General features: G+C 38.8%; 2 protein-coding genes across 6 annotated transcripts in view; one reads left to right on the top strand and one right to left on the bottom strand.

Annotated features, from left to right (window-relative positions):
* Nucleotides 1-365: 365 nt before the first annotated feature.
* On the bottom strand, nt 366-3,352 carry LOC111269621 (uncharacterized). The gene is made up of 6 exons (XM_022849357.2): nt 3,034-3,352; nt 2,514-2,605; nt 1,799-1,918; nt 1,467-1,600; nt 1,030-1,154; nt 366-567 (listed from the first exon to the last, which is right to left on the bottom strand). Exons 1-6 carry the CDS (start codon nt 3,174-3,176, stop codon nt 450-452), a joined length of 732 nt encoding a protein of 243 aa, XP_022705092.1. The 5' UTR covers nt 3,177-3,352; the 3' UTR covers nt 366-449.
* A 279-nt stretch (nt 3,353-3,631) lies between these two features.
* Nucleotides 3,632-12,285, top strand: part of Magi (membrane associated guanylate kinase, WW and PDZ domain containing protein magi) — a 43,567-nt gene continuing 34,913 nt past the window's right edge. For 3 of the 5 annotated variants that reach the window (XM_022849346.2, XM_022849345.2, XM_022849343.2), the window contains exon 1: nt 3,632-4,584. The gene's annotated coding sequence lies outside the window, so the exon portion shown is untranslated. The other 2 variants (XM_022849344.2, XM_086972175.1) reach the window with 2 other exon arrangements.

Below are 12,285 nucleotides of genomic sequence, written 5' to 3'. Positions count from 1 at the left end.
GCATTAAACAAAAACGAGATTGGCGTTTGTTCTAGACTGATGCGGTAGCTCTTAACTTTTTTTAGTCTGGAATATGCTGAAACTCCGACCCAGTAAAACTTACATAGCGATAGACTGGAAAGATTCAAATCCTGAAAGGAGGATATAATATGAGTAAAACTTCTATGTGCGGAATAGGTGCCAGCTAAATACAATTTGTTTTAAGAGAAACATTGGTCTTCACTTTATATATTTATTGTTTCCTAATAATGATCGCTTAACTCGTGGTAGAATGTTTTACGTTCATTTTGCCATTTGTATTTGTTTCATTTTATAAGAACTTTTTCGTCCCTTTACTTCTTAAAATTAAAATACGACTCCACCAGTAGAAGCCAAATAATTTTATTGAAGCATATAAGAACATACATATCTGTGAAAAATACAACTTTCTCTCATATATCAAATGGGTCCTACTTGAATAAAGTTTTTCTAAAATATTGAAGCTGCTGAATGCTTTGCCTTATATCTTCGTATGCACGATGAGCCTTCTTTATTTTAGGTTCATTCTCAGACACATCTGGATACCATCTGAAATTAAATTGGTAGCAATTACTGAGCAGTTTTTTTTATACATACGTAGGCACAAGCGCGTAATGTATCCAAGAAGGTATAGGTTTTTATAAAAAAACGTATATTAAAAGCGAGGTAGAACTCCAATAACGTAAAAATCCACTTAAATAGAGAAACAGATATTGTACTAGACAACCGACATATGCATACATTTGTTTTTCGTTATATGGATCTGTCAACATCGTTGTGACAAAGAAAATTACATACAATATGTAACTTTTGCAGACTTCTTTGATGCTTTTTATGCCGACAATGTAAAAGATTAATTGACACAGTAAAAAAAAATTTGAAAATAGTACATTTTATTAGACGGTCGATACATATATTTTGTTGTTACACGGATTTAACGTCATCGCAATGTAAAAAATACATTTGTAAAAAGTTATATATTACATCCTTGTTTGCGTTTGCATAACGTACCTTTTACAGAGTTCTCTGATGCTGCTAACATCGATGATGCGGTAATGGAGATGCTCGTAAACCTTCGGCATATAACGTCGAATAAATTGGCGGTCCGCGTGAACACTATTGCCTCCTAGTGGTACCTATAAACGCAGATACAAGCAGATGCCGTAGAGATCATCAAGATGTTGAGTTGGGTTCCCAATAAAAATAACGAAAATTCGATGTTCACTACTTCACTAAGATTAGTGAAGGTATCTAAATAATACGAAAGATAAAGGGAATAAAAACTAGAAAATGAATGATTAATTATTAAGCGCTCCTGGGACAAAGAGGGCATTAAATGTGTGAGTAAATGAACCGTCTTTTTTTCTTATAATTTTCTTGTAATCTTTATTATTCTCACAATTTATCTTAAATTTCTTATGCTATTTTCTCTATGCAAACATGCACACCTTTTTTGGAGTTGTGTGCCTTTGGAGAAAAACCAGGACCGTGTCTTCGGCTTCCTTTAAAGAGATTTTACTTTTAAGGCAAGCTTCCGTCAAACCCGATGCTCCATGGTTTTGCTTGCACCAATCATCCATCGCTGAGATGTCCAAGAAAATAAAGTAATTTACAGTTACTTTTATGTCATTGCTTTTTCCTTTTGAAATATCTATAACGCTTAATATGTCTTATTATGTCTGGAAGTATTTACATTAGTAAATATCCCATAACCGCATACGATCAAAACTGATTTCACTAATTTGTAAAACGAAAGCTGTTAGTATCGATTTGGACGGACCATTTAGAACGTATTCAGGTTGATGCAAAATGATCTGCTCAATTCTTGCCACTTCGTTCAGGTCCTTATCGGTGACGACGCACGATATCTCCATTATGGTGTCCCTATCTGGATCCAAACCTAATTGACAAAACAAGAAAGTAATGGAAGCGAATCTTTTAAGAACGCTAATGGCAAACATTTTGAAAAAAGGATTTTTTTTTAAATTTTTTGACAAAATAGCAAAATTGATGTAAACGCTAACTCAAAATTAAACAAACGTTGAATATTATATAAATCAGATTATGCCTTGAAAAAATCGCCCGAAGGGTTCATGAATAAAAACCACTGCTACTGCTAGCTCGATGAGTCTTTCACCCCAAACCGGACGGGGGTACAAATCTTACTCATTTGGTGGGGGTACCTCACAGGTTCTGATCCGGATAGCTGGTCCAGACAGAAATTTCATGCGCGACTTCTTATATTTTTTTTATTCTTTCTACTAACCGGGTATGTTATCTACTATTTCAGTTATACCAACATTCATGAAAATGATTGTGTGCTACTACTTAATATTAACTTTCTGCAACAATCGATATTAAAACCACGTATCATAGAAATTATCAATTATTGAAAAAAGACTAAGTCGTTAATGTCCTAAGTAAATTTTCTCCACAGGCATTACTACAGGATAACAGACTTAAATGAGAGTGGAATTTGCATTTTTACAACATACCCGTCATTTCCATATCTATCCAACAGATCCTTTGGTCGATGTCCGACGGCATTATCTTGTCATTTGGTGTATTGAAGTTCATTGGTCCAGCTCTGTAAGTGGGCGTTTGGATTGAATTAAATACGTTTTTAATATTTAGCGCAAATTGACTGGCGGAGCAAATGCTCAAACAAATATACGGGTGTGTACTCCTGGCTTCCAAAAGTAGTTTAAGTCTATAAATTCAAACAAAAACCGTTTGTTTATCTTAAGGCTCACAGTAACTAAAAATATTATTAGATATAGAGAATAAATGAATCGCAAATTTATGGGAACAATGTCCCCAGTTTGGGTACTCAAAGTCTAAAACAGCAATGCTGCATTACCCTAATTAGTTTCGTTTTTATTCGTTATCATGGTTCAACTGCCATAGAGTGCAATCGAATGCTGCATACAAAGCATGCAAAATTTTACGTATATGTTTTTATTCCCTTCAAAACGACTTTCTAATTCAATACGATCACCGCGTTGCTGTGCTTACCTGAGTTGTTGGACGCGTGATACAAACGAGATGGCTTTCTTACAGACGAACAAATTATTCTGCTTAAACTTTTCAATGAACCCCGATCGAAGAAAGCTAGCACATTTTGCTCCAAGTGATAGCGCAACCCGGCAAATCACCATGCCTTTCTCATTCTGTCTTTCCTATCTGCTTTTTATAAAGAACCATCAATAGCACAGCGATACATTTGGGAACTTACACCTGGTCCCGTTAGTAGAACCAACAGAAAAGAAAATCTGACTTCTACGATCAAAACCTTCACCGATTTCCGCTATCTACAAACCTACCACAACGCATCTCGTTTAATTTCCATATGATAACCAGCGCATCCATTCTAAGCTATGCATCGCTGTGGGTTCGATTCATTGTTTCGAAATCCGGCGCGCCCCTTTCTCACACGTCGAATGAGGATGAGGACTGCATCGCTGCTAGATGCCGTGTGCTAACACTATAATGGTGGCCATTGCTACCCAATCGAAATCAACGACGGCGATAGCAACTGTTGTTTTGTTGTTGTCAGCTGTCGACATTGTGTTCGTCTGCTAGCTCCGCCGCTGCCGCCGCAGACAGTCCTTCCCGGCGTGCCTGATAGATGCTCGATCTGCAGCCGCTCCGCGTTTTGTCTCTCTCGCTGTTTGTTACTGTAGCTACTTACAAGAGTCTCGCTGTTTTCTGCTTACAAGTCTGCTCGGAGCGTATGACGACGCGATCCTGGTGCTATTTCCGTGCTAGTTACTTTTGGGATAGCAGCGCGCGCTGTGTATGCTTGTGAGAGTGGTAGAGCGTTAGTGTCGCTTCAACAGAAGCGGCATTGCTGGCGGTTGTTGGCGGATGCTGCTGCTACCTACGCCACACATTGGACCCGTCCCTACAACCGCTGCAGGCTGGCGCAGTTGCCGCTACAGTTGTGGCATCTTTAGCTGCTGCCCCTGCTACCATTGGCGCTGCCATCCGTTGCTACCGCCAATCATCGTCGCTGCGCTGGTGTGTGCGCTCATAGTCGTCGTCGTCTTCGTCGCATCTTCGGGCGCCCCCTTTTACACTGCCTGACTGACTGCCTCTGTCTGTCTAGAGCAGCAGCAGCAGCAGCGGCAGTTGCTGGAGTTGTTGCCAGCGATGTGTATCTACCGAGCAAGTGCGTTTCTCTCGTAGCAGCAGAAGCAACAGGAGTCAAGCTACTCTCGGTCGTCGTTGTTTGTGTATACGTATGTATGTAAACATCAGACAGAATGATGGATAAATTGCTGCCAGCGAGAAAAAGTCAATCCGTTTTCGTGAGTTGGATGTAGCTCGTGAGTTGAGTTTGATTTGGCGAAAGTTTTGTCCAGTGCTTCCTCTCACAAAAGCATTACTTAATATTACCACAGGTTGGAGTACTTGGCAAAGTGTAGCAGTGGATGTTGTTGTGGTGATGGTGGTGGCGGTGCAAACTTTTTCGTCGTTAAGAAATTTTGTACACTGTAACAGAATTTCGATTTTGTTTTCCTGCGAGCGTGTGAAGGCGTCAACCAGCACCCAGTCAAAAGATAGGTAAGTTTTGCTTTGTCCCAGCATAAGACATGTATAACGTCGTGTTACTAAATGTGAACGGCACTGACCGTCCATCCTATCCATGCGCTGCGTACTACTTCTTGGCATTCGGCTATTGGCCGCTTCGAAAAGACCAAAGACAGACAAACAGACGGTGAACATCCATCCAACAGCAGGAGAGTGGTAGATTCGCCGATTTTGGGTCAGTCAGCCGATAGGCAGTTACACATACGGATCGACAGAGCAAGTGGCGGACGTTCCGGAGCAGGGCTAACCATTGCTGTGTTATGATGCCTTACGTTACGGCGATTTTATACTTATCTCATTAATGTTGCCGTTTATGCCATGGATAGGAGGCTGTGCGTGTTGTTTTTCTACACTTGCTCCACCGCTCGAACGAGAACAGAACGGTATTTGTCGTGTCGATGAAGGCGTTGTGCTTATTGATTTGAGATTTGCTATCGGAGCCGTTGTTTTCGGTCTTTGTGCCGTTCGTGAACAGGGGCCATAGGATGGTTTGGAACTCTGCTGTTGCACTAAGTAAGGGCTGAGATGAGGTTGTCTGTTGTGTTTGATCTTGCATATCCGTCGGCCGCTGGCTAATGTGATGGAGCTGCTGTCCCTTTTATCTATCGATGACTGGTGCCGCTGTATCTATACGAATACAGGGAAAAGAGCCGAAAACAGAGCGAAACTAAGTTGAGCTCAAAGTCGTTGGGACGAGTAAGGTGGGCGGAACAGATGGGCCGTGCACAAATACGCTCGCGCAACACAAGAGGTTATGAGGACCTGTTGCATTTGCTGAGCCAAAAGATGACTGGGGAAAACTATTCGTCATTCATATACGTACACAAATACTCCGTAGCAACTTACAAACTATACAGTGTAGAAATATATAGTACAGGGTTATGGACATGACGGAAATTGTATCTTGTAAAATATAACCAGTTAAGGAATACGACGTTCTGGAACAGGCTGTCTGAACTATTTGCAGTGGATAATTGCTTAAATTAATTTACATTTACTCTACCTAGTATAAGAAGTAGGAGTGAACGGTTGTCGACAGAGTTGTTAAAATTTGTCAAAAAGCAAACGTTTGCGCGCTGTGCTATACGAAGCCGTTGTGAGCCTACGTACGAGGTACTAATTTATGATATGAAGTTTTCTACCTTAGTTTGTTTCGGTTTACCTCGAAAGAAATAAGGTTTCTGTTATTCATATTTCTCTTGCGATTCTGACTTATCGAACTCCTGTGCGTCTTTTGCGGTGCTGTAAAATTTGTGATTGTTTACCGTTGTGTATTTTTCCGCCGCCATTGCCATAAATTGCCTATTCGGTCTAGACCATAACAAGTAGCATCAGTGGCTCTTCCTGCGACGTGCGGAGTCAGTTTAAGGCAGTCTATATAAATAATGATGATGGCATTGCTGGTGGCAATGTAGTCATCTTTCTTATACGGCCTAGTGTACTATTGTACTCCTAATTGTTGCTATTGCTGTAGCTGTTGGTGTTATTGTTGTTGTTCCTGCTTCTGCTTCGCCTACCTTTGGCGCTGCTGTTGTTGTTATGGTCGGTTGATTAGTAGATGGTAGAGAGTTCTTGCCGGGGCCTCTCAAAGTTCCACTTGAGCTGCGACGTCCATAGCGATATACAGTCGCCAAAGTTGGCCGTCATTTGTGCTATGCGCTGCAATCGGCTTAAAATAGATAGATACGATATGATACGATGACTCTTGATTTTTCTGTTCTGCTCTGTTCTCTGCTGCACCAACTGTTAATATCTGGACGCGCAACAGAGTTGGAAGAAGAAAAAGAAGTTACTAACTCAAGTCACTAGCAAACCGATCTCTCGGAAGAACAAGCCAGCGGCCAAATGAGAACGGCGAGTAGGAAAGCGGCCTGACTGGCCTTATCCGCCTGGGGCATAATCAAGGGGCAGTAGTAACTGATTTTGTCAACAATGCTCATGTGTGCATCGCATGCAGCGTCTGTGTTTTCAGGCTCCGTTACCCATTAAAAATGAAACTGACTATGCTCCTAATAACCGTTAGTGGATTTTTTTGTATAGGAGTGGGCAAAAGCGAAAATTAACACTGAACAGGGAATTGTAATGTTTGTGCGTGGATTTCTACTGGATGTTATTGGTCGATTTTACGAATAGAAAGCTAGCACAGTTTTAGTATTTACGCAACGTCACATATTGGAATTACTTTTCATGCCGCTGGTTTTTGTGGGTTCCTTTAATGGGTAACTTTATCTATCATCAGCGAGTTAATTGTAAATAGAATCGTTGTAACCAATCAAATTAATTTGTTTAATAGAAGAAGCTCCACTTCTGAGTTACTTAAAAATCGATCAGATATTAAAATGTTGATTGTTTCTCTTGGGTGGCTCAGATTTAAAGAACGCCTAGTGAGCTTTCGTACAACAGTCTATAACAATTTGCTTCAAGTAAAGCATGTAAAAAGAGCAAGTTAAGTCAACCTGTGGATCGTGCAGTAGAATTATACGCAGTTTATATGATTTTTCTTTGAAATCAGATATTTAAATCCTTCAAAGGTGCGCTATAGGTACCGTGGCTATCCATTATCAGGATCTAGTTCACATTTGCGTGTTACCAATGTATAGAATAAAAATAGCATTTATTGTATTCAAAAATTTGGATAATAGTGGGCAGATATACTTGGTGTGTATTTCATAAGAGAATATGCTTATACTACTAAATGTTTTAATCAATTTTAGGAGAAATAAGGAAAATTTATCAAAATTACTGGTAAATGAAGATGCTGCCATTTGCTTTGAAAGATACGTTCCATAGGGTTAAAGCTATGTTTATTTAAAAAATGAGAGTTTCTTAAATCCCAAGAAATGAGTTTAAAAACAGGCCCAATGCTTGGAAAACTTCTCGTTGATTAACAATATTATCGTAAAATATTATATGTAATAAGATAAAAACTATTAAGATCGCTATTTGCGTCAATGAATAGCAAAAGCAAGCCTCAAAAATGAAGGTCGTCGGCACATCACACATGAAAGCCCTCGATGTAACTGGCTACATCTCGTAACTAGTTGTAAAATACCGACAACTGCTAGTATTAATTTTACATTCATCTGATGGCTATTTTTTAAAAACGAAACTGGATATTTTTTCCATGGCATTTGAGAATCTAGTCTTTAGAGTAACATAAGCTATTCTTAGGTTTATTACAACACGCTTAGAACTGCTAAGGATAAGCGCGCAACTTTCGCAAATTTTTTTCTGAATCTATTGATTTATTATCATCGCAGTCCTCAATTGTTGTATAGAGTAATACAAAAATATTTTCTTTTTTTAGAAGGTACTAATAACGATAAAAATAAACTCAACAAATTAAATATCTTTAGATATAAAGAAGTATTGTTGAGCAAAATTATCGAATAATTGCTGTACAGTTTAATGTATAGCTACACCATGCTGATGAACTTGAAGGTTAATTTTCACAAATCAAATTTTTTTCATTAGGTTATTCTATAGCATTACAAACGAGCTGTTTCAAGACCGAATCATATGACTGTCTGTCCTTGTATCGCTATGTCAAGCCTTAGCGATAGACGTTCTTATGTCTAGATAGGCGCTAAACACTGACGCGTTCCTGTGTTCGCAGATATTTTGAACTCGAACAAAATTATTATGCAGTCAGCAGAGCAGAAGCCACATACAGCTACCCGATCTGAAAATCAATTTAACATTAAGCTTGGTTGACGAGGGTTGGGTGGTAGTGGTGAGTTTGTCATTGGTCAGTATCTTTCTATCGTCGGTTGATTGTATCCATATATACGTCTGTGTAGCTAGTTTACGGACAAGCTAAATTCTCTAAAAAGAAAACTCAACCAGAGCGACAAGAAAATGAGCTGCTACTGCCGTTGTTGTTGTTTCTACAGCAGACCGCTGCGACTGTCTGGCCTCGATTCATCGATGGCATCCGATCATTTTCGCTTTTATCGTCTTTTTTTGTACTAGTTCTGCTTAAGAATATGTGCCGTTCAATGGACTCACCGAAACGTTGATGTTTTCTGCTCTTTGTAACTATTATAGCAACAGCCTGTCGAAAATTAAGAGTAAACCGGCAAGACTTTAGCTGGATACATACTTCCATGTACGACCATAGAGCCAGTAGCGGTGGGCCTGTTTGGCGCTAATACATCCGTTTGTTCAGTCCATCGTATCACCGACAAGGAACGTGCAATCCTTGTTAATGGTATATTTAATTTCTTGTGGCTCAGTTTCAATTATTAACCACCAGTGATATCCAGCAAATTATGAATCGCGAGTAGGAGATGACTCTAAAGGAAACAGAGATGTTCTGCATTAGTTGATCATTTCCGGCATGTTTTTGTTACTACTGTTGATTCGAGAGGTGTTATTTGCTTGTGTTTCACTTTCAATTCGGTCAATGCTCATTCCATGTAGCTGCTATCAACAATACTTGGCGTGAGAGATGTTGACAAAAACACTATTCTTTCTATTGCTGTCACATGCACTTGTTTATAAAATTCATGTGATAGAGACGACCCTTTTTTGTAGTCGCTAAAATCACGGAAATTAAATTTCTAAGGGAATTTTTTCTAATTATTCAGTGATGATTGTTCAATTCTGGCCGAATAAACGACCACATGGCACCTTCCTGTATGTTCAGATAACACGATTAGCTGGGTCATATAGTATTTAAAACTCACCTCTGAAAGATTTTTAGCAGCTGGAAGATTTGAACAACGCTGCCAAACTGACAAACATCGAGTTAGCTTTGCACTGCACTCTGAAGAGCCTTTACGGGCTGTAGACAAATTATCTAGTTCTGTTACCGAATTACGTATAATTTTCGAATTATGGTAGTGCCAGAAAGTTTTGTCGCTGTTGGCCTATGTGGAAGCAGTTTAAACACGATGTAAAAAGTTTACAGTAAAGTGCTTCATGGAGGATCATATGCGTTTTAATTGCAAAACTAAATAAACCCGACTATGGGTTTTATCGTATATACATCATAATAATGGGAAAGAAAAACCGTCGGCTATCAGCTGTCGAGTTCCATGTGCACAGCCGTTGTATTGCATGATTGGGTAGATACTTCATTTTAGTAGAATAAATGAGTTAGCGATTAATCATATTTGACGCCGAATGTATTTCAGACTCGCTTTTGAACTGTAACGGCAGCAGAGTTGATACATATAGAAAATAAAAACAAAAAATACAGTCGTTTAACATTATGTATTCAGATAATAAGGGCTAAACCCTCGTTGTAACTAAACTTCAACGCAGTTACCTGATTTTAGAACTTTCTTCGTGCTCGACTTCGTACAGTCTATTTATGTAGAACTGTTTGAACTCCTTGTTAGCTTCAATGAAAATAGCTGACTCCTTCGTGCGTAACGTTCCGTAAATTGGTAATGACCGTCATCGGTGGAAATATGTGGTGCTGCGTTGGTCTCCGTAGTCGTGTTTCGACAAATAGTATATTTTTGCAGTTACGATTACTAGAGATTACCTCTATTTTAATTAATATTCGTGTATTATAATTATTTTAGAGAAATCTTTATTTTATATAGCCACTGCATCAAAGTTCTTCAGGACAGCTTTGTCTTTATTTTTTCTTACCCGGTGATTATTATTGAAGCTCCCATGGCTGGAGTCGCTAGGAGCAATTAGTATTACCAGTTCGTCACGGCGCGGTGGTAACGTCTTTGCCTACTAAGTGTAAGGACATGTCAACTGGTCTAAGTTCGAACTTGGTGTAGATATACTTCGTTTTGTGGTGGAAAGAGTTAGTCGTCTGAAACAATGCCTAACGGCATTGCCACCAAACGTAGAACTCAAAATATATATTTAGTCTTACCAGTTTGTATGGTGCAGCACTAAGACATCTGTCGGATTGATGTATCATCTTGTTGCTCCACCCTACGGGTAATATTTTCCTCTATGCGTCTCTGTTGACTTCGTACATGTGATATTTGTCATAATAACAACAATAAAAATAATCAAAATTAATGTTTTTATTAGATAGAAATATTATTAATTCCTAACTTATTTTTTAGGCTTCATCTGCTACTACCAGTGTGAAAAGTAGTAAAGATAATGATAATAATAGTAAACTATTTAATACGTTTAGCAGTAAAATAAGTGCCAGAAAACGTCGTACATTTGTGGCGACCATATCATTGGTGTTCGCCGCAGAAAACATAAGCAACGATAATTTCACTGTTTGTGGAGAATTTTAGTGCCATTTGTTCAGGACTGCTGCGTATTAAGCATCTACTAACAAAATGGGATCAAAAAGCGACTGCTTGGTATGTGACGTTTTTCCATTGATTGGGTGTACCGTTTGCGACGGCTCGACACAAGGAAGAGGACATAAGGCGAACGACTGTGGTTTAAGATGTTATCTAAGAAGGATGCCCGCGCAGCAGCACCAGATAGTGAACTACGAGATCAAGAAGCTGGCGGTGCTAGTATTGTTCAATCTTTAAACAGATAGGGCACATCTTGAAGAGCGCTTTAGTATTTAGTGATTCAGCTAATTTTATTTTGTATCCTTAATTCACTTGCCTTGGAATTATTTGTCTTTTTGAGCGTACTAAAATTACGTACCGTTGAGGAAAAGAAATTGATCATCTTCTTTAAATCGAGTTAGTGTTTTAAGTACCAGAATTTTGCTAACGTATTTGACGTTTTATCACTGTTTATTTCCTAGTGATCTGCCCAAAAGTATTTAGTCTTTAGTATAATACAAACACATGTACTGATGTTTTGAAGAGACTTGTTAGCACATCGTTAGGCAGCCATTAAGCGACTCAGGCCACCGTGAAATGAACACCGGTGCTGAATAAAGGATGGTGGTACGACTAGCCAAAATCTTTCTGTTTAGCCGATGTTTTTATCTAATATTTACAATCGACTGTTCGCTATTGTCGCGAGATAAATTGTTCTTTGTAACTACAATGTTATCGGCGTTGCGATTTACCCTCGTGGAGACGTTTAGCAAAGCTGTATGTCTGTCTCTGTGCGTATTAGCAATTATAGTTAGATCATTATTCTCTCTTTTCGAACGAATCAACAACAAGTTTAGCCGTTTTTCAGCGTGAAAAGCGTTTCGCTTTTCAGTTAAAACCACTTAGTTATTAAAATTGCGGGTACCCCACAGCCACTATTTTGTTACCGTTTCGAATGTTAACAGAAAACGGCTATTCAGGGTGGGAGCATATACAGGTTAAAGGATTAGCGTACGTGGCATTTACCATTCAGTTGAAATAAGACAAGTGGCTCAACATCGTCACGAAACGTTTTTCCTGCAGAGAACCTACAGATGATTGACTGGAAAAATTGTATTAGCATAAATATGTTTACTTAACAATATCAGCTCCACCAACTTGATATTGAGAAAGTATCGATCTTAGTATATTTGTAAAATTTTTTGTAACTCATATCGAAAGTGGCAGGAAGGAAGGAGATCAATCTGTGGTTAAACTCTACGCTCTCAAGCTTTCAGTAAAATAAAAAAAAACCTTTAAAAGCGAACGGCTAAAGCAATATTATGGGAAGTATGGGCTATGACGAAATCCTACTTAATTTCCAACGTTCCAAAAAAAAAGTTCCAACGTCAGATCAAATTGGTGGTTATTTGTTTAAAACGAAAACCTTCACACTTAATGCAATATAAGAATAATCCAT

The sequence above is a fragment of the Varroa jacobsoni genome, unplaced genomic scaffold, assembly GCF_002532875.2.
Source record: "Varroa jacobsoni isolate VJ856 unplaced genomic scaffold, vjacob_1.0 scaffold_1400, whole genome shotgun sequence".
Taxonomy (NCBI): Eukaryota; Metazoa; Arthropoda; class Arachnida; order Mesostigmata; family Varroidae; genus Varroa; species Varroa jacobsoni.
This window is presented reverse-complemented; position numbering and strand designations above follow the sequence as displayed.

Coding starts and splice junctions, on each gene's coding strand:
- LOC111269621 (XM_022849357.2), bottom strand. CDS start 3,176: ATGGTGATTTGCCGGGTTGCGCTATCACTTGGAGCAAAATGTGCTAGC. Junction 1,919..2,513: donor GATAGATATGGAAATGACGG/GTATGTTGTAAA, acceptor TTTGTCAATTAG/GTTTGGATCCAGATAGGGAC. Junction 568..1,029: donor ATCAGAGAACTCTGTAAAAG/GTACGTTATGCA, acceptor ATTTAATTTCAG/ATGGTATCCAGATGTGTCTG.